At 57.2% G+C, this 17179-nt stretch overlaps 2 protein-coding genes across 7 annotated transcripts in view; one reads left to right on the forward strand and one right to left on the reverse strand.

Moving 5' to 3' along the window:
• CUNH7orf50 (chromosome unknown C7orf50 homolog) overlaps positions 1-17179 on the forward strand; it is a 129427-nt gene that overhangs the window by 77239 nt on the left and 35009 nt on the right. The gene's annotated exons all lie outside the window — the stretch shown is intronic.
• The window catches only part of GPR146 (G protein-coupled receptor 146), a 17764-nt gene continuing 2165 nt past the window's right edge, over positions 1581-17179 (reverse strand). The window contains exons 2-4 of one of the 3 annotated variants that reach the window (XM_037731251.1): positions 5099-6164; positions 4848-4872; positions 1581-4758 (exon numbers count right to left, since the gene is read on the reverse strand). In XM_037731251.1, coding sequence (XP_037587179.1) covers positions 5118-6140 — 1023 coding nt within the window. In that variant the 5' untranslated portion in view covers positions 6141-6164 and the 3' untranslated portion in view covers positions 1581-4758; positions 4848-4872; positions 5099-5117. Of the gene's footprint in view, positions 4873-4938; positions 4954-5088; positions 6165-17179 lie in introns of all 3 variants that reach the window. The other 2 variants (XM_037731250.1, XM_017508240.2) reach the window with 2 other exon arrangements.

Genomic DNA, 17179 nt, shown 5'->3' on the forward strand with positions numbered 1-17179 from the left:
CCCCAAGGTACTCTACAGAAAGTGTCCTGTGGTGACTAGGGCAGCACCTGGTTCTTTTCTGCAGGATGTTCGACAACCCTCAGGGGAGATGCAGGGGAACGGCCGAGGCTATGTCTGCCCCAGGAGTCCCCCACACAGGGGCATGTGGTGGGCGGTGGGAGACACAGCAGAACTGCTCACCGCCACTCCCTGCATGAACGCCTAAAGTTGGAAACAGCCCCCACGTTCAGCAGCAGAGTGCACAAATGAATTGTGACCCGGAACCCATAGGATGTGGGATGTGGGAAAGTGACGTACATCCCAGAAGCAGCACAGGAAGCCCATTTCTCCGGAGCATGCAATCAGTCGCAGAGTGAAGAAGAGAGCCGAGGCCACCGATGAGCAGAGGGAAAGCCAGCCGCCAGCCCCTGCCCAATCCTTGTTCTGGCCTCAGGACACCTCCTGTCTGCACCCAGAGCTTTGCTGCCTGGGGAGAACATCTCGTGAAAACCCCAGATGCACCCACGCTCAGCTGGCAGCGTCAGGACTGTGTTCATTTTGTGGTCCCTTAGCAAGTCGAGGTGGCTGAGCAGGATAGGGCATGGTTCTGTGAGTTATGCCGGCAGACACAGGATGGAGGAGCCCAGAGAGAACGGAGGGGGCGGGTCAGGTGTGCTCACACACTCCGGCTCAGCAAAGCCAGGCAGGCCCAGAGCGATTCTCTATGGGTTAGGGTTAGGGTTAGGGTGGTTAGGGCTAGGGATAGGGTGGTTAGGGATAGGGTGTTTAGGGTTAGGGTTAGAATGGTTAGGGTTAGGGATAGGGATAGAGATAGGGTGGTTAGGGTTAGGGATAGGGTGGTTAGGGTTAGGGTTCCGATTGTTGTGTAATGGGCATGTTCACATTATGCTTCCTCCCTAGATACTCTCTGTGGTCTTCCTTCACTTCCCAAACTGACAGCTGTTGCCAGGTGGGCCATGTGCTGCCAAGATTGTGGGCTCTTATCTCTGCCGGAAGCCTCGAGAGGCCGCAGGGCACCCCACAACTCTCCGTTTTGTCCTCAGGGCCACAGAAGCCCTCAGGGGTGTCATCAATAGTGATTTGATTCTTTTTATTCTGGGAGGAGGAACGCCTCTGAGTGGTCAGGCCTTTTTCTTCTGCCCGCCTGGCTGACTCTTCTTGCGCGCAGCTGACGCACTTCCTCCTCTACTGTTTGAGACGTGTGGAGATGCAGTTCGCCTGCTGGGTGTGTGTGGAGTGGAACCACTCCTGGGTGATAGGGTGGACAGAATTTCTGCAAAGAGGATCTATGCAGGAATAACTTAAGTATTAAGACATATAATTTGAGGGGAAATAACCACTTTTATGATATTTTCTGTGCTGCGTTCTTTCATTTTGTGGGGGACAGGGTCTCACCCTATTGCCCAGGCTGGAGTGCAGTGACACAATCACAGCTCACTGCAACCTCAACCTCCTGGGTTCAAGCCATTCTCTCACCTCAGCCTCCCAAAGTGATGGGACCACAGACGTGAGCCACCTCACCCATCTCTGTTGGTTTTCTGATGTACATCACACATCTGCAGAAAAACACATTGTAAGAATTTTGAAATTGACTAGTAAGTATCAAATAATTTAATAGTCTTCTACAGTTTCTTCCTTTTCATATTCACGGATCTTCAGGCAAACAGGTGCGGCCATGGGGAAGGACTGAGCTGCTGAGCGGTCAGAGGGTGCCCACATCTCCCTGGGGTCGAGGCCTCAACATGCAGCATAACCCTCAGTCTATTGCTGGTTTCCTTCTGTCGTGTGCTGTGTATAAAAGATGTGTGTAGATTTCCTAATCTCTCTGCCACAACTTACAATAGATCCAGCCTCCTGCAACAACTCTCACACCTTCAACGAAGTGAATTCATGACTAAACTCCTTTCCTGAAATCTTACGTAATGAAGCACAGCAGGGCTTTTTTGTGGATAAACAAAAATAAGATGAATTATGTTAACTATAGTAGTCAAGAAGTGTTGGTAGCAACATTACTGATTCTGGGACGTCAAACACTGAAAAACTCGCGTCCTGGTGTCTCACAGATGTGGGAAGAATTAGGGAGTTGGGCAGACAGCTACGTGGCTTTTTACAAGTAACACCTTTTTCTCCCCCAGGTGGCTTAAGTTCTTGTGTCCTGTGTGTGATGAGGTGAAGGCCCTGGGAATCACTCAGTAGGCAGGAGGCACAGGAGGCACTGAATCTTCCCAGACGAAGACAGCACAGAATATAGGCAAGCAGATGTCTCAGGAAACATCAGCAACACAGATCCTGGGAAGCAGCCACAGAGGCTGGCAGGGTCTGGGGATGCGGGTGGAGGCCTCAGTGCACAGTGGAGGGTCTCAGGCAGCAGAGGCTGGCGGGGTCTGGGGATGAGGAGGGGACTGGCTGGGTAGGGGTAAGGGGAGGCCATGATGTGTAGCAAAGGGTCTCAGGTAGCAGGTGGGGGTCTGCACTGGAGTCATGTGCCTGCCCTGCGTGTGGCCCACCAGGAAAAGCTGACCAGGCTGTGGGGTGTCCCCGGGGCCTCTCCACTTGACCACCCAACAGGGGTATTGAGTGCAGGCCAGGCTCCCCAACAGACCCACAGAAATGAGCCATTTTGCACCCAGAGCTACCGATAAATTGCAATAAAGTGATTTTAGGGCCCTTCCGCCTTTGGGGAGGACTGGTTGGATGGGGTAATTCCCCAGCAGATGCAGCCTGGCACCACCCTCACCTGTGCTGTGGGGTCTGCCCCTCTCCCAGGAGCTCAGCCTGGAGCCAAGAGGGCTGGAGCATATCCAACAGGAAGGGGGTCTCCTGGTTCACACACAGACACCCCACCCTGCAGAGCCGGGCTGCACAGGGAGGAGGGTTGGGGTGACTCGGCGCCAGCCACTGAGCAGGGTTCTGCGGGGTGGTGTGACCGTTTCCTCATTGGATGCCAGGGTTTCCATGCAGGCATGGAGATGGGAAGCCCGGGACCATCAGAGATGAGGCCCTTCCACCCGCTCCGGCTCCAGAGGGAGTGGAAAGGAGGTCAGGCCTGCAGCTTTAAAGATCCACATGTGATCCTGACACATCTGAAAGAAAACACTGATGAAAGCAGCTCAGAAAACTCTTTTCTGATCCTGCAGCTTAGGAGTCTGTCCTGCGAGTCTCAGTCCCAGCAGGAGTCGCCTGCAGCCACACGTCCTCACCAGGCCGACTCTGACCCACTCGCAGCACACGATATATAATGCCAATGACCTCACGGCTGAAGTCCCAGGAGACTGGGACCAGAGCGTGATGTCCCCACGTCGATGGCGGCAAGCTGCACCTCCCGGCCCACTGTCCCTGGTGCCGGGCGTACTCAGAATTCCAGCGGGCTCAGGCTGTGGGGAGGAAGTGTGCCGGGGGTGTCCACAGAGCACCGGAGCATGGGGCAGCCCCCCACAGCCACGCCGACCTTTCTCCAGAAGGGTGGGGTCCACGTGGACATGCAGCCCTCACATCTCTTCCGGTCAGGGATCGCTGCCGCGTGAATTTGCTGCAGACTTTGGGGAATATCTTGCTGTTTTCAGAGCTTTCTGGGTTTTAGAATTGGGGATAGGGGATTGTGGGCCAGTAATTTAATCCTAGAAAATCGTGTAGAGGCGAACAGATGGTGTGGAGGAATGGGGTCTTTTCTCATGGCCACATTTTAAAGTTAGATGATTTACAGAACACCAGTGGGTGGAAGGTCTCGAGTGAGGTTGATGAGGGACGATGACCCCTGACTACGGACCCATGCACCCAAGCGAAACAGGCCGGTCTGGGCCCTAGCTGAGGCTGCAAGGGCCGCAGAGATGCAGATGCTGCTCCCAGGTGCTTTGGGAGCTGGCCTCAGGTTCTTCCCTGTCCCTCCCGCCAGACCCCATGCCACACAGCCTCCGGCCCTCTGTCCCCTGCAGTGGGGGGACCCGTCAGCTCTGGTATTCAGCCAGAAACCCTAACACACCTTTCTTTCATTTTCTTTAGTTTTGTGCACACTTTGGGAAGTTGATTTGGAAGGACAGATTCATACTGAGAAAACCTTAGCTGATGTTATCTGTGGGGTCTGGAGAGGGTGTCAGGGACACGTGGTGGCTGGGGAGAGCACGTCACTGCTACTGGGTGGCTTTGTTTAACACCAGCCGCGTCTCGCACGTCTCAGGCACTTCTGTGAAATATTCTCAGAATCCTGTGGTAACCGCGGCACACCTGGCAGGCCCAGCCAGCACCATGCCGCCCACTGGTAGGGGCAAGTCACCCTGGTCTGCTGGCATTCTTTCATGGGGTTTCCTTCATTTTCATACTTGTCATTTTTCTAGAAAACATCTCTTTTTATAAAACAAATGAGGGGCAACCAAGTGTTTTGACCGCAAAGTATAAATACTGGCTCTAGGCTTTCATCACTTCATTGACAAACTGAATTCTGTGGGGGCTGAGAGCGAGGAGGCTTTTGCAGATGTGGACCCTGCGCCATGTGTTCAGGAGACGCACAGGCCTCGGGGAGACTCACGCCAGGCGCCAGCCACTGGGGACAGCACGGCCTTGGCCCAAGAGTGGCCTTTGTGGGAAAAATAAAAGTGCAAGAGAAACACCTTTCATATTTCTGTTGTAGCAGCTCATCTTCTGGGAAGGACGCAGGGGCCGTCCAGGGTAGCAAAGTGCTCTGTGTCCACCAGAGCCACCTCCTCCCGGGAAGGCTAGGCCTACATCAGCATCTGCTGCATTCCCACGTGGGAGGGCTGGGCCACCTGCACTAGCACCTGCTGCACCCCCGCATGGGAGGGCCGGGCTGCCTACATCATCACCTGTTGCACCCCACGTGAGAGGGCTGGGCCTATGTCACCGCCTGCTGCATTCCTGTGTGGGAGGGCTGGGCCATTAGGTGGCAGCACCTGCTGCACCCCCATGTTGGAGGGCTGGGCCGCCTACATCACTGCCTGCCACAGCCCTGCATGGAAGGGCTGGGCCTATGTCCGCGCCTGCTGTACCCCATGTGGGAAGGCTGGGCTTGGCCGCCTAAGTCAGTACCTGCTGCACCCCCATGTGGGAGGGCCAGCCGCCTAGGCCAGCGTCTGCTGCGTCCGCACGTGGGAGGGCTGGGCCACCTAGGCCAGCACCTGCTGCACCCCCACATGGTCCGGGGAGCAGTGCCGGTTCCCCCAAGGCAGCTTTTTCATCAGCCGCCGGAGCTTGCCAGGGAAGCTCTGGTTCATGTAGCGGTAGAGAAGCGGCGTCACAAAGCTGCTGCAGAAGGCCAGGAGTTTGGACACATCCTTTGCAAAGTCCACCAGCCCCAGGTAGTGGGCATCCACAGGCTTCCCTCGCGAGACAAAGACCGTGCACCCCAGCAGGGTCAGGTAGTGTGGTGTCCAGAGCCCAAACTGCATGCACACGGTGGCCACCAGCAGCCTGTGTGCTGAGGGCTCCAGCCGGCCCTCGTCCCGGTCCAGGGGTGTGTCTTCCCTGTGGACGCGGGAGAGCAGCACCAGCGCGTAGAGGGCAGCCAGTGCCGGTACCGCATAGCCGATGAACACCAGCATGGCGTCAGCAGCCTCAGCGTTCTGCATCTTGGTGCACTCCAGTGCACGGGCAGATATGTGCCTGCAGATGTAGAAGAGCAGCGAAGAGAAGCTGGTCAGCAGCGCTCCGCCCCACACAAAGCCGCACACGTGCCTCGTGTTGTACACACTGGCCATGTAGGTCCGCGGCAGCGCACGCTCGATGTAGTGGTCGAGACTCAGCAGGGCAGTGGAGTACATGGCCACTAGCGAGGACACATTGAAGGGGATCTGGAGTGCCACATGGACCTCACTGCCCACACTCCACAGTGGCCACTGGGAGTCCCGGCACACTTGCCGGGAGCTCAGGGGGCTCAGCAGGTGCACGGGGGCGAGGGCGCTGAGCACCAGCCCCGCCACCGCCATGTTGACGAAATACACATCCGGCATGGTCATGCTGGCCTTGCTGTGAAGGTTGGCCAGCACCAGCAGAGCGTTGTAGCACAGGCCCACCGGCACGCCCACTAGCAAGCCCAGCAGTGACAGCACCAGCAGCACCAGCTGCAGGTCCTGGCAAGCAGGCAGCTCCTCCACCAGTCCTGTGCCATTGAGCCAGCTGCAGCCCCACATGGCGGCCGGCGGGACTCCACAACCCTGCGGAAAGACGGAACAAGAGGTCAGCACATGTCCCCTCCCAGGGCCCTGGCCCAGAAGTACTACAGGTGCAGGGGCGCCTTCTCCTGGCACAGGAACCCTGGAGACTACAGCGAGGCTGCCTCAGGTACATTTCTGTAAAAATGAAGGTGACCACTGAAAAATGGCCACCTCAGGTCCTGACCAGGGGTTCTGTGGCTGCCCTCAGTTCAATGGCTGGGGATGGGGACCAGAGAGGGAGCCTGGCACAGCCCACAGGCTCAGAGCCCACTCTCCGTGGGCTGCTATGAGGCCTGTATGGTCGTCCTGACTTTGTTGGACGGGCCCTATGTGGTGATTCCCAAAGTTTATCAGGTGCCTGTGGGTGTTCGGATCCTGCCAGTGCCGTGAGGGGCAGGCAGTGTGCATGGTCAGCCCCAGGCCTCCCTCCCTTCCAGCAGCCCAGGACCTGGCACCTTGGAGTCCTCACAGAGCCTGGGTTCCAGGGAGAGTGGCCTGTGGGTCAAAGCCCACAGAAGGCTCAGGGACACAGCTGGTCTTGACGTCACTGAATGAGAACCTTGCAGATGGAGCCATCATAAAGAATTCCCTCCCCTCCAAAGCATAGGTATTCCTCGGGGACCTGTAGCTATCTCGGGAAACCTGATATCCAGCACATAGTTTGGCCCTGGCTGACCTGCTCTCAGAGTGGAGTAGAAAGCATCTCAGGCAGATGGGCAGACAGCGGCGTTCTGTGCCCAAAGACAGGAGTGGCATGGAGGCCGGATTTGGGAGCTGTGGCTATGAGAGCAGGTCCTCACTCGCCATCCAAGTCCTGCCACCACAAGACCCACAGGGCCACAGCAGGACAGGAACAGGAAGCTTGGGAGGAGAAGAGCACAGAGGGGCCGGGGTCTGAGGCCCCCAGTGCCAGCAGCAGTGTGCACCCTGCAGCAGGTGATGCAGCCCCAGGGCCAGGCATGTAGGCAGCCAGCAGATGGGTGGGTGGATGATGTGGGAATTCCCATCCGGATGCAGGCGGGCAGGACGGGAGTTGTGGGTCATTGTGCAACCCTGACGAATGATGCCCAGCAGCCTACAGTGAGTATCAGGTGGTGACAGGCATGCAGAGCAAGGCCACTGCCGGGTGTGCCCAACCACAGTGCCGCCAAGCACTCCCAGGTCCTGAACCCCCAGCCCCAGCCCCTCACTAACACATCTTGACCAGAAAGAACCACCTGGGCTCCACTCGCCAGGCCAGCACAAGCTCCAGACAGGATGCACCTGCTCCCAGCACAGCAGCCGAGGGCGTCCAGGCCTCTTGGGGTCTTCTCCCCTCCTGCTGTACCAGGGTCCAGAGGACAGGGGTCTTGGGATGTATGGTCCCCCTTACCCTGCTCCTGCCTTGGAGGCTGCATGGCTTTAGCTGTCACAGGGCTGAGTGGGAGCCCAGTTTGGGGGCATCACCCCCCAGAAGCCACTTGAGTCCTCAGTAAATACCAGCCATTGAGCTGGGTGTCAGTATCCTGGCCTGGCCTCACAGGGCACCCAGGGCCCCTGGATCTGTCCAGGGTCTATGGTGAAAAGATCGGAGCAAAAGGACCTTCTCGCCGTGTGCCGCCTCCAACTACCGACAAGAGGGCGCAGCCCAGCCGGCTGCCTTCACCCCGCAGAGCTTGCCAAGGGCTGGGACTCTTCAGTGTGCTCCATCTGGGCATCCCTTCACTCGCCACTTAGAGATGCCAGCCGGTGGTGCTGCACAGAGCCCCCTGCATCCCCTCTCAGGCTCTCACCTTTACTTGGTGGCCCACGCTTCTTGGCGCTGTGGGTCCTGGCCACTGTTCGCGAGCAGCATGGTGGGACGGAGGCGGCCACCAAGCTCTGGTGAGGACCTGGGCTGCCGCGCTTCTCGGCAAACCCGAGGCTCTTATCAGCATTGCGCCTGGCCTCCTGCGCGTGCGTGCAAGCCAGGGCCCCAGGATTCGAGCACTTGTTTTCCTGAGTTCCCCGCAGGGCCTCTGCCTCCCTTGGCAGGCACCGCCGCCCCTCCCTCCTGCTGTTTACTGCTGGGTTCCAGAAACAAGGGGCTGAACTGAGCACAGCTGGCCTCTGGCCCCACCTTTCTGACAGCCCAGCTCCTGGGGGCCGTGGCCTCTCCCTACAGGTCCCTGTCTGCATCCCTGCAGGCTGTCCCACCGAGTGCCCAGGGGCAGGTCAGGCCGAGACTTGTCCAGGTGCAGGCAGCTGCCCCTGGTTCTCAGTGTGCCAGAGACATTGGTTACAAGCTCTTTTTTTCCCGGAGAAAATCAATGAAGGGTCTACTGTAGAGCAAAGGCCGGGCCGCACTCACAGCCCACAGAACACAGAGGTTCTCAGAGGCACAGCGGAGGTGGAGGGCAGGCTCAGATCGGAAGCAGAGATGGGAGCGCGTGCATCCAGCATGTCTGTGCACAGATGGGATATGGCACGGCTGGAGAGAAGTTGAGCCGGCCCCAATCATGAGCCTCCTGCAAGGGATGCCTCTGCGGAGCTCTCCTGCAGGTGGAACCACGCAGGCCAGCCTGTGGCCCGCCACGCCCCCTCCTCTCGGGGAGTCCGAGAGAAGCTGCCTGGATTGCTAATGCCTGCCCCTCCGTCAGCTGAGCCGGAGGGAGGCGGCCAGCATCCAGCATCTGCTGAGCTGAGAATGGCTCGATTCTTGGGAGGGTGTCACGTGGAGCAGGAGCTGCTGGCATTTCCTCCATGCGCTCACATGCGTCCCACTCACCATCTGAGCCGCTCTCCAGTGCCTGCTCTCACCCCAGCCGGAACCTGGAAACGCCAGCTGGGCTCTTGGGTGGGGTCAGGTGGAAAGTTCTCCTGAGTGCATTTTTATTTACTGGCAGCTGACAGATACCGAAGGATTTATATACTTCAAAGCTGCAGGTTGTTCTCTGTGCAGTTCACTAGGTATCAACCACAAAGATAATTTCTGTTTCCAAGGAAGGTTACGAGCTGAGCAGCACCTGTTTTCCTTCCCTTTCCATCGGTTGGAAGGTGACACGCTTTGCCTGTTTGCCCCAACATTCTCCCCAGGGCCCTCTTTTTACCAGGCATTACCTAGAGATCTTCGGAGGGAAGCCAACTGGGGGCGGACATTCCTAGAGCCAAGGAGGTCAGGCTCCTGCCTGTGTCAGGAGCTGGGCTGAGAGGCATAGAAGGAAGAGTCTGAGGAAACTCTCTCCTTGGTCACGCTGGGTGGATGAGTCTCTGTGGCCCGCCTCCTCTCTGGAGGGGCTCCTGGGGAACATGGCTCTGTGGCCTGCCTCCTCTCTGGCCAGGCTCATGGTAGGAACAGGGGTCCCTGGGAGTGCCTGTGGGAGCCGGTTTGAGAACCTGTGGGTTCCTAGCCACGGCTCCCAGAGGAGTGAGCATGAGGTGCAGGTTTTGAAGGCTGGGAGCAGCAGGCGGTGCCCCCAGAACCACAGTGTGCCAGGGCCCAGCAAGTCATGTGAGCCAGTGTTCCTGCCTCTCCTGGTCACAGGTGACTGGTGATGCATGCCCAGCCCTTGCAGCCAGGCCAGCTCCCTGTCACTGAGCTGTTCTGGGCACTCTGGCAGGGGTCCTGTCCTGCCCAGGGTTCTGGGCACTACCCTGCATGCCCTTGCCCCGCCTTCACTGCCCCTGCATCTGAGTGAGGGGGATGGCCTGGCCCCATGCACCTGCCTGGCCACAGCAGGGTTCTGTGGGAGCCTGGCCTTGCCCGGGCGGGTGGAGCCTCGTACTCCTTGCCTGTTCATGGTCCCCCGCTTGCCTCTGTGTGCCCCGTTTGCCTCTATGCCCCCTGCTTGTCTCTGTGCACCGCCCCCCCCCCCCCCCCCCCCCCTCCCTCTTCTCCCCCCCCCCCCCCCCCCCCCCCCCCCCCCCCCGCTTGCCTATGTGCCCAGAGACTTCCTGTTCCCACTGCCAGACTGTTTGGGGAAGCGGGGCATCCTGGAACTGAAGAACAATGGCCCGGCTTCTCCCCCCGCTGGGCAGGCCCGCTGTGCTGTCTTTCCCGTCAGCCACACACTCTGCTGACTTCCTCCATGGGAAAGAGGAACTGGGAGCCAGGTGGTGGGAGACTTAGAGTCTGGGGTAGAAAGCCCAGATGAGCCTTGTCAGAAGTGGGCCTACGTAAAAGCCTGAGTTTATCGCAGTGATGGAAGATTCCAGAAGCACCCTCTTCAGAAGGCAGGAGAGACAACAGAGAATGGCCACCTATCCCCCACCCCTGTGCTGCGGGTCCCTCCTGGGCTGGGTTCGAGGTGCAAAGCTGGCTGGCACATGCCCTCCTGTCACCCGTTTCTCTCTGAGCACTGCCTGCTCAGTGGCAGGGCTGATACTCAGCTTCCGGGGACTGCCACTGCACGCTCAGCCAACAGGGACCCCATGGGCCTCTCCTCCAGGCCAGCCCCACCCTTGCAATGAGAGACCACCAGCTTCTCCCGCAGCTCCTGGCCACCCTCCCAGGCCAGCCTGTCCTGGCAGCTGCTCCTTCCTGGCTCCCCACCCGCTCCTCCGGGCCCTGCTCCTCCAGCACCTCCAAAGCCACACTGCTGGTTCGACCACCTGCCTCCCGTTCTTGCCACCACCAGCCTCTCCTCCTGAAACTCTCCCCCACAACTGCTCAGGACCTGGCACCCATATGCAGGTCCTGCCCCAGGCCCACGTTGGTGCCGGCATGAGCAGCCCCAAGGCCCTCCCCGAGGCAGGCACCCAGAACCAGCTCGTTCCCAAGCGAGCGTCCCCAGCCAAGCTGGATGCTGGGGTCAGCCTCGCCTCTCAAGAGGGCACGCCTTGATTCAGGCTCCTGCTCAGAGGCTCCTCATGCACTCAGCCTGGAGCAGCCCTCAGGGCCTCTTAGGGACAGGGACACATCTCGGGCCAGGATGGGAGGGGCTGCAGGCAGCATCTTGACTGGGAAGGTGAAAGGAGCTGGCCCTGCCTGGGCCTTGGCTGTCCAAGACGGCCCAGTTTCAATCATTTTATTTTCCCTATAAGAGAATTCATTAATGACACAAATGCAACTCATCTATCCCCTCCTTCTGTTTTTTTGTTGTTGTTGTTTAGTTTAGTTTTTTTGGAGCCAGGCTCTCTCTTAGTCGCCCAAGCTAGAGTGCAGCGGTACAGTCATAGCTCACTGCAGCTTCTGCCTCCTGGGCTCACGCGATCCTCCCATCTCAGCCTCCCAAGTAGCTGGGACTACAGGTGTGTGCCGCTACAGCTGGCTGATTTTTTTCATACATTTTTTTGAGACAGGATCTCACTATGTTGCCCAGGCTGGTCTGAAACTCCAGGGCTCAAGTGACCCTCCTGCCTCAGGCTCCCAAAATGCTGGGATTACAGGTGTGAGCCACTGTGCCTGGCCTATTTTGTTTTTTAAATTACTCTCATAAAAAGGGCCAGCCTTGCACCTACCGCCACTTCTTCCCAATCCAGAGGTGGTTGACTTGCAGGAGGTACCTGACCAGTCTCATTTGGACAGGGTGAGACGTCTTTCCAGCTTCAAGGCTGGTCCCAGACCATGGGCCAGCAGTGGACAGGACAGGAGGGGATAGAAGGCCAGCAGGGGAGGGAATAGGCCAGCAGAAGTGGGGAGGATGTCAGAGCCCAGAGCTGGCCTCAAAGTGTACAGCCAGCCTGGGAGACGTGAGCAGATGTGCCCTCCACACTGTGTGGGGAACTGCTGCACCCTCACGAGCTCAGAACCTCGGCCTGCCTGGCTCAGGGTCTCCCAGCCACTGTTTAAATGGAAGAGGACAGAGCTGGATGCCAGGTGCACCCCAGAGGGCTGGGGTAGAAGTGACATTTCCACAAGCAATCCTGAGCGGGCCGGGGTCAGGACCCAGTGTTGATGGGAGGCTGATATCCCACGTTCTGGGGACAGCAGCTTCTCTGCATGATGGGAAAGGGCCTGGGCCTCTGGGCCCATAAGCAGCCATCTGTGAGGCTGCCCCCTCCCTCCTAGGCCTCTGCTGCTGGCCTGTGGGGTGACTTCAGCCAATCTGCCCATCACCGTCTCTAATGGCACGGCCACCATCTCCAGCAGGCTAGGGTGAGACCCAGCTAAGCAAAAGGCTGGGACAGACAGGTGTGGAGTTTCTCCGAGATCCCCTGAGTGGCAGGCCTTCTGGGTTCCCAGTCCCTGCCGAGCGCCTGTGGATGAGGCTGTTTCCCAACTGCCCCTCCCTGGGTCCTCAGCTGGGCCTCTTTGTCATCCACTGAACTCTCCTAATTCGTGTTCTTGAGGCTAGAAGGTGGGGTCTTTTCTTCCAAGACCCCGTGCTGGGCTCCGACTGTGATGTCCCAGGAAGATGCATCCTGGGCTGCAGCGTTCCAAGCCCAGGGAGGCTGCTTGGCTGGCACACTTCCTTGCAGGCTCTCTTGTATCCATCCACCTGCACCGGAGAGCAGGGACACTGCTTGCAGGGCATCAGCTCAGAACGGGTGCCCCAGGCTCAGGGCTTGGAGAAGCTGGGGCAGCTTGAGAAAGGAAAACCAAAGAATGTCGTACTCCAAGGCCACAGGGACTGATGGGACAGGATCCCTGGTTGGCTTGGGCAGCCTGCCCGGGCACCTGTCCTTGTAGACTTGGAAGTCCACGGATACGCCTGATGCAGGTGGACGGCTCCCTGCCCTGCTCTGAGCCTGAGCAAATGCCCTGGGGATCTGTTCTGTCACTGACCTAAACCACAGCCCCTGAATGCATCCAGCTCCCTGGAGAGCCCCTGATAGACGGACGGCCTATGACCCTGAGCCACTGTACCTGAGGAGTCCCTGGCCACAGGGGGTGCAGGCAGGCTGGGGAAGGACAGGCTGCCCAGCGGTTTCTGTCCTTGTGCCCTTGCACGGCCCGAGCCTGCAGCCCTGTGCTAACGGCAGGTCCCTCACTGCAGAAGACTCTGTGCTTGTGGTTCAGAGTGGGGCCCACCGGGGGATCCTTGCTGAGGCCTGGCCAGCCAGAGAGACTGAGGAGGCCCTGTGTGTCCTGAGCTTTGGTAGTTGACAGTGTGGGGCAGCTCTCCTTAACTGTTGGGGTGGCTGGTGGCTACTGCCAGGCCTGGCTGGTGGGAGGGAATCGGGAGGGCCCAGGTGTACAGTTTCAGCTGTCCCTGCCGAGAGCTTGCACGGATACCTTGGTGGCTTCTTTGTCATAGAACTCAGTACAGTGGGGCCCAAAATTATACCAAAAACAGTCCTAAAACAGTTTTCCTACATTGAGAAAGCAGCACTGATTCTAGACACTGCCTTGACCTCTGGCCTAAGTCCTCCTACCTGACGTGAGGGAATGTTAGACGGGGCTTTGTAATAAGCCTGCTTGTAGGAAGGTCCACGCCCTGCCCTCTGCAGGGGCCTGGGCTAGTGGCGGGCGGCAGTAGGAGCTAGCATAAAACACTATTAAGAAACTCCCCTTGCGCTCCTTCCTCCTGGGAAGGAAGTGGTCAGGGTCCTGGGCTCTGGAGTGGGCAGCCAACATGTGCACTCCATGCTGAGCTTTTCCAGTCCTGGCTTGCATACGGGTGCCTTTGCAGGCAGGTGACTTCCTTGCTCTATGCCTTGGTTTCCCCAGGCTTAGGAAATCCTCATGAGACAGGAGGGTTAAATGAACCAAGCCATGTGAAGCACAGGAGGGTGCCAGCATACTCCCCATCACCAGCCCTGGCCTAGGATGATGATGCCTGCAGACCTGTAGCCTCCTCCCAAATATGAAGGGCAGAGGAAGCTGTTCTGTGACCTTTTGCTCAGAAGCTTTATGAACGGACACGTGTTGCAGGAGAACCATGGGATAGGGCAAGGTGACAACAATATGGGCCCCGTCACACCCCACACTGCCAGTGAATGTGGAGGAGACAGCCCTCAGGATGCACCCTGTGGGTATCGCTCGCCCTGGGAGCTTACAGTCAGACCATGGAGGCTCGGAGAATGCACGGTCAGACTGTGGAGGCCTAGGGAGCTTACAGTCAGACTGTGAAGGCCCAGGGAATGCACAGTCAGACCGCGGAGGCCCGGGGAGTGCACGGTCAGACCGTGGAGGCCCAGGGAATGCACAATCAGATCACAGAGGCCCAGGGAGTGCATGGTCAGACTGGGGAGGCCCAGGAAGCATACAGCAGTCAGACCGCAGCGTACCGCTGGCTTTACAGGGTTTTACGGTCTTTATGTTCTGGGTTTGGGTTTTGGTACCAACACAATGAATTTCCCGATGTTTCACTAGGACTAAACTGGAGTAGAAACATTCGCTTCCCTGGCCTATATTCACCGCTTTCAAAGGAACATGGATTGGCAAGGAGAACCTGCTCCAGGGGTCTTGGTTCTTTTCAGTTCATAACCATGAAAATGTCTTGAGCCTGGGTGCGGCTGTGGATGGGTGACGGGAGCCCATCAGGCTATCAGGAGTATTTCACATGCAGCGTTGGCATCTTTCTTCCTATGTCTTATTTAAAAAGAGCCCAAAGTGCTATCAAGCAGCCTGTTAATAATGAATGTCTGTGAACAGTGAAGTGAACTTTGCTGAAACCCACGGCTAACTGATAGAGTTTCCCAATAGAAATGGGCTTCCCCGTGTGGTTCAGAAGCAGCAGGCCTGGAGACAGACAGGGACTGGGTATGGAGACGGTGACCACCTCCCTCAGCCCTCAGGCACCCGCGTACCTGTACATGTGTGTGAGAGAGCGTGCAATAGCGCCTGCGCTGCACAGAGCTGGCAGAAACAGAAGCCAGCGGAGGACTCCTGTGTACCAAGGTGGCTGAATTTGTTTCACTAACATCATGGCATTTTATTTTCCTGTCTCTCTTAGGAAGTTTCTGTCCTCTGTTGCTCAGGGCCCTGTCAGAGGTGGGGCTGCAGGTCTCACGCCTGGTGAAACCCCATGAAGCTTCCGGCTGCTTTTCCACGCTATATTTGGTGTATGCTGATCCCTTGCCTAGAACACCCTTTCTTGCTTCCCCTCGTTCTCTCAGCAAACACTAACTCATCCTGGACATGTTATTTTGGGCATCAGCACCCTTGGTAACCCACCCTGACCAGTCTCCGCACACCTCAGCCCGTCATGCTGCATTAAGACTGTCCGTATAGCCATCTCTTTCCCACTTACTCGGAGCACTCTGAAGGCAGGGGAAGCTTTCATCTGCGCTGCAGCGGCCTGGCTATTGGATGAGGGCTGCAGAAAAAGATGTATTCAGTGACGTAAAAGGCTTTTCCCCAAGGCGAGTGACCCACCAAGGTGAAGGATCCAATTTCCCCACTGAGTAGAAAGGATAAGCAGCCAGCACTTCTTACTGTCCCAGGACAGTTATCGAAGCTTTAGAAACTTGGATTTTAGTGGAAATAGAGTTGCAAGTCCCCGGCATCGCATCCACGGAAGGATGGTGGGCAAGGAGTGGAAAGTCCTTTCCTGGCCGGGGCTCGGCTCCTGGCTAAGGGGCCCCCTGGCCAGTCGTTTCTATTTGAAGTAGGCCTGCCATGCACCATGAGACGCTCAACTTTGGGTGAATGTTCTAGAACAATCAGGTTGCTTTCAAAATGACTCTGGAATGTTTATTTCCTTTTGTAGTAATGAACCCAGGCTTCAGCAACAATTAACACCCAGCTCCTAGGAGCCAGACGCTTAGGAAAGGCTGCTGTTTTCATAGAGTTTCAATGTGGAGAGCTTACGCACACTGATTCCTATCTATGCCTTCCTGGGCTATGATAAGAAATAGTTAATTATGTAGATGGGTGGTGTTGATTTTTGTAGCCTTTTGCTTTTTACAGTTCCAAACTGCAGAGTAGTGAGAGTGAATCAGGTGACCTGGCTTAGACGATAAACAGAGAGAATGCCTCTCTTTCTCCATGGATAACAGCGATCATGTATGTGGCTGCAGGACAGGTTCTGGGGCCCTGAGACCAAGCAACCCGCTGGGCCAGTGAGCAGGCTGGACACCTGTGCCCACAGCTCTGGGTTCCAGTTCCCTGGAGGAAGGTGGAACAGCATTCTTTTGTTTACTTGGGGTTTTTGTTCACTGACTAACTTGGTTTGAGGCTAATTCCCTTTCCAGATACACCAGACCAGGGAAAAACAGAAACAAACAAAAAACACTTCTGCAGAAATTCAAGGACCTGGCCGAGAACAGTGTCTCCACTGCAGACTCTGGGCTCCCCAACCAAGCCCTGTTTCCTAGGCGCGGCCTTACCTGCTGGGAAGTGCTCAGAGCCACAGATCTTATCACTACCTTGCTTCTTTCCTGGTTCTTTCTACTCATCACACTAGCTCTGGTAGCAGCAGTGGCTTGCAAGGCTCACTCTGGCTCCAGTTAAAATGGGAAACTCCTTGGCCTGTGCAGGAAGGGACCCAGGTGTGGGCCTCTGGGGGTGCAAAGGACACCTGCCCCACTGCACCCTGTCCCTCTGCTTCTCTCAGGGTGTTTTGTTTGCACACAGAAGCTCCTGGGTAGACAGCCCGCTCCTAAGAGACTGACTTCTGCTCCCGGGCCACATCTCATTTTGGTATCTCAAATTACAGAGAAAAGTTACTGTTCTACTCTCCAGACTGGGTCCCCTCTCCTCTTTGCTACCTGGATGGTGTCTTGCAGCCCTAAGCTTTTGGGACCCCTGGAGAGATGCAGGCTGCCCAGTTAGGCAGGTGGGTTAGTGAGAGCCCTGGAGAGCCAAGGAGCCAGCAGGCAGGAGGGAATGACTGGGAAACACTGTTTAAAGAAAACATCACCGGCTGGCCGGGCGCAGTGGCTCAAGCCTGTTATCCCATTACTTTGGGAGGCCGAGGCGGGCGGATTACGAGGTCAAGAGATCAAGACCATCCTGGCCAACATGGTGAAACCCTGTCTCTACTAAAAATAAAAATTAAAAAATTAGTTGGGCGTGGTGGCACGCGCCTGTAGTCCCAGCTACTTGGGAGGCTAAGGCAAGAGAATCGCTTGAACCTGGGAGGCGGAGGTTGCAGTGAGCCGAGATCACACCATTGCACTCCAGCCTGGTGCCTGGCGACAGAGCAAGACTCTGTCTCCAAAAGAAAAAA

The sequence above is a fragment of the Cebus imitator genome, unplaced genomic scaffold (assembly GCF_001604975.1).
Source record: "Cebus imitator isolate Cc_AM_T3 unplaced genomic scaffold, Cebus_imitator-1.0 Scaffold388, whole genome shotgun sequence".
Classification (NCBI taxonomy): Eukaryota; Metazoa; Chordata; class Mammalia; order Primates; family Cebidae; genus Cebus; species Cebus imitator.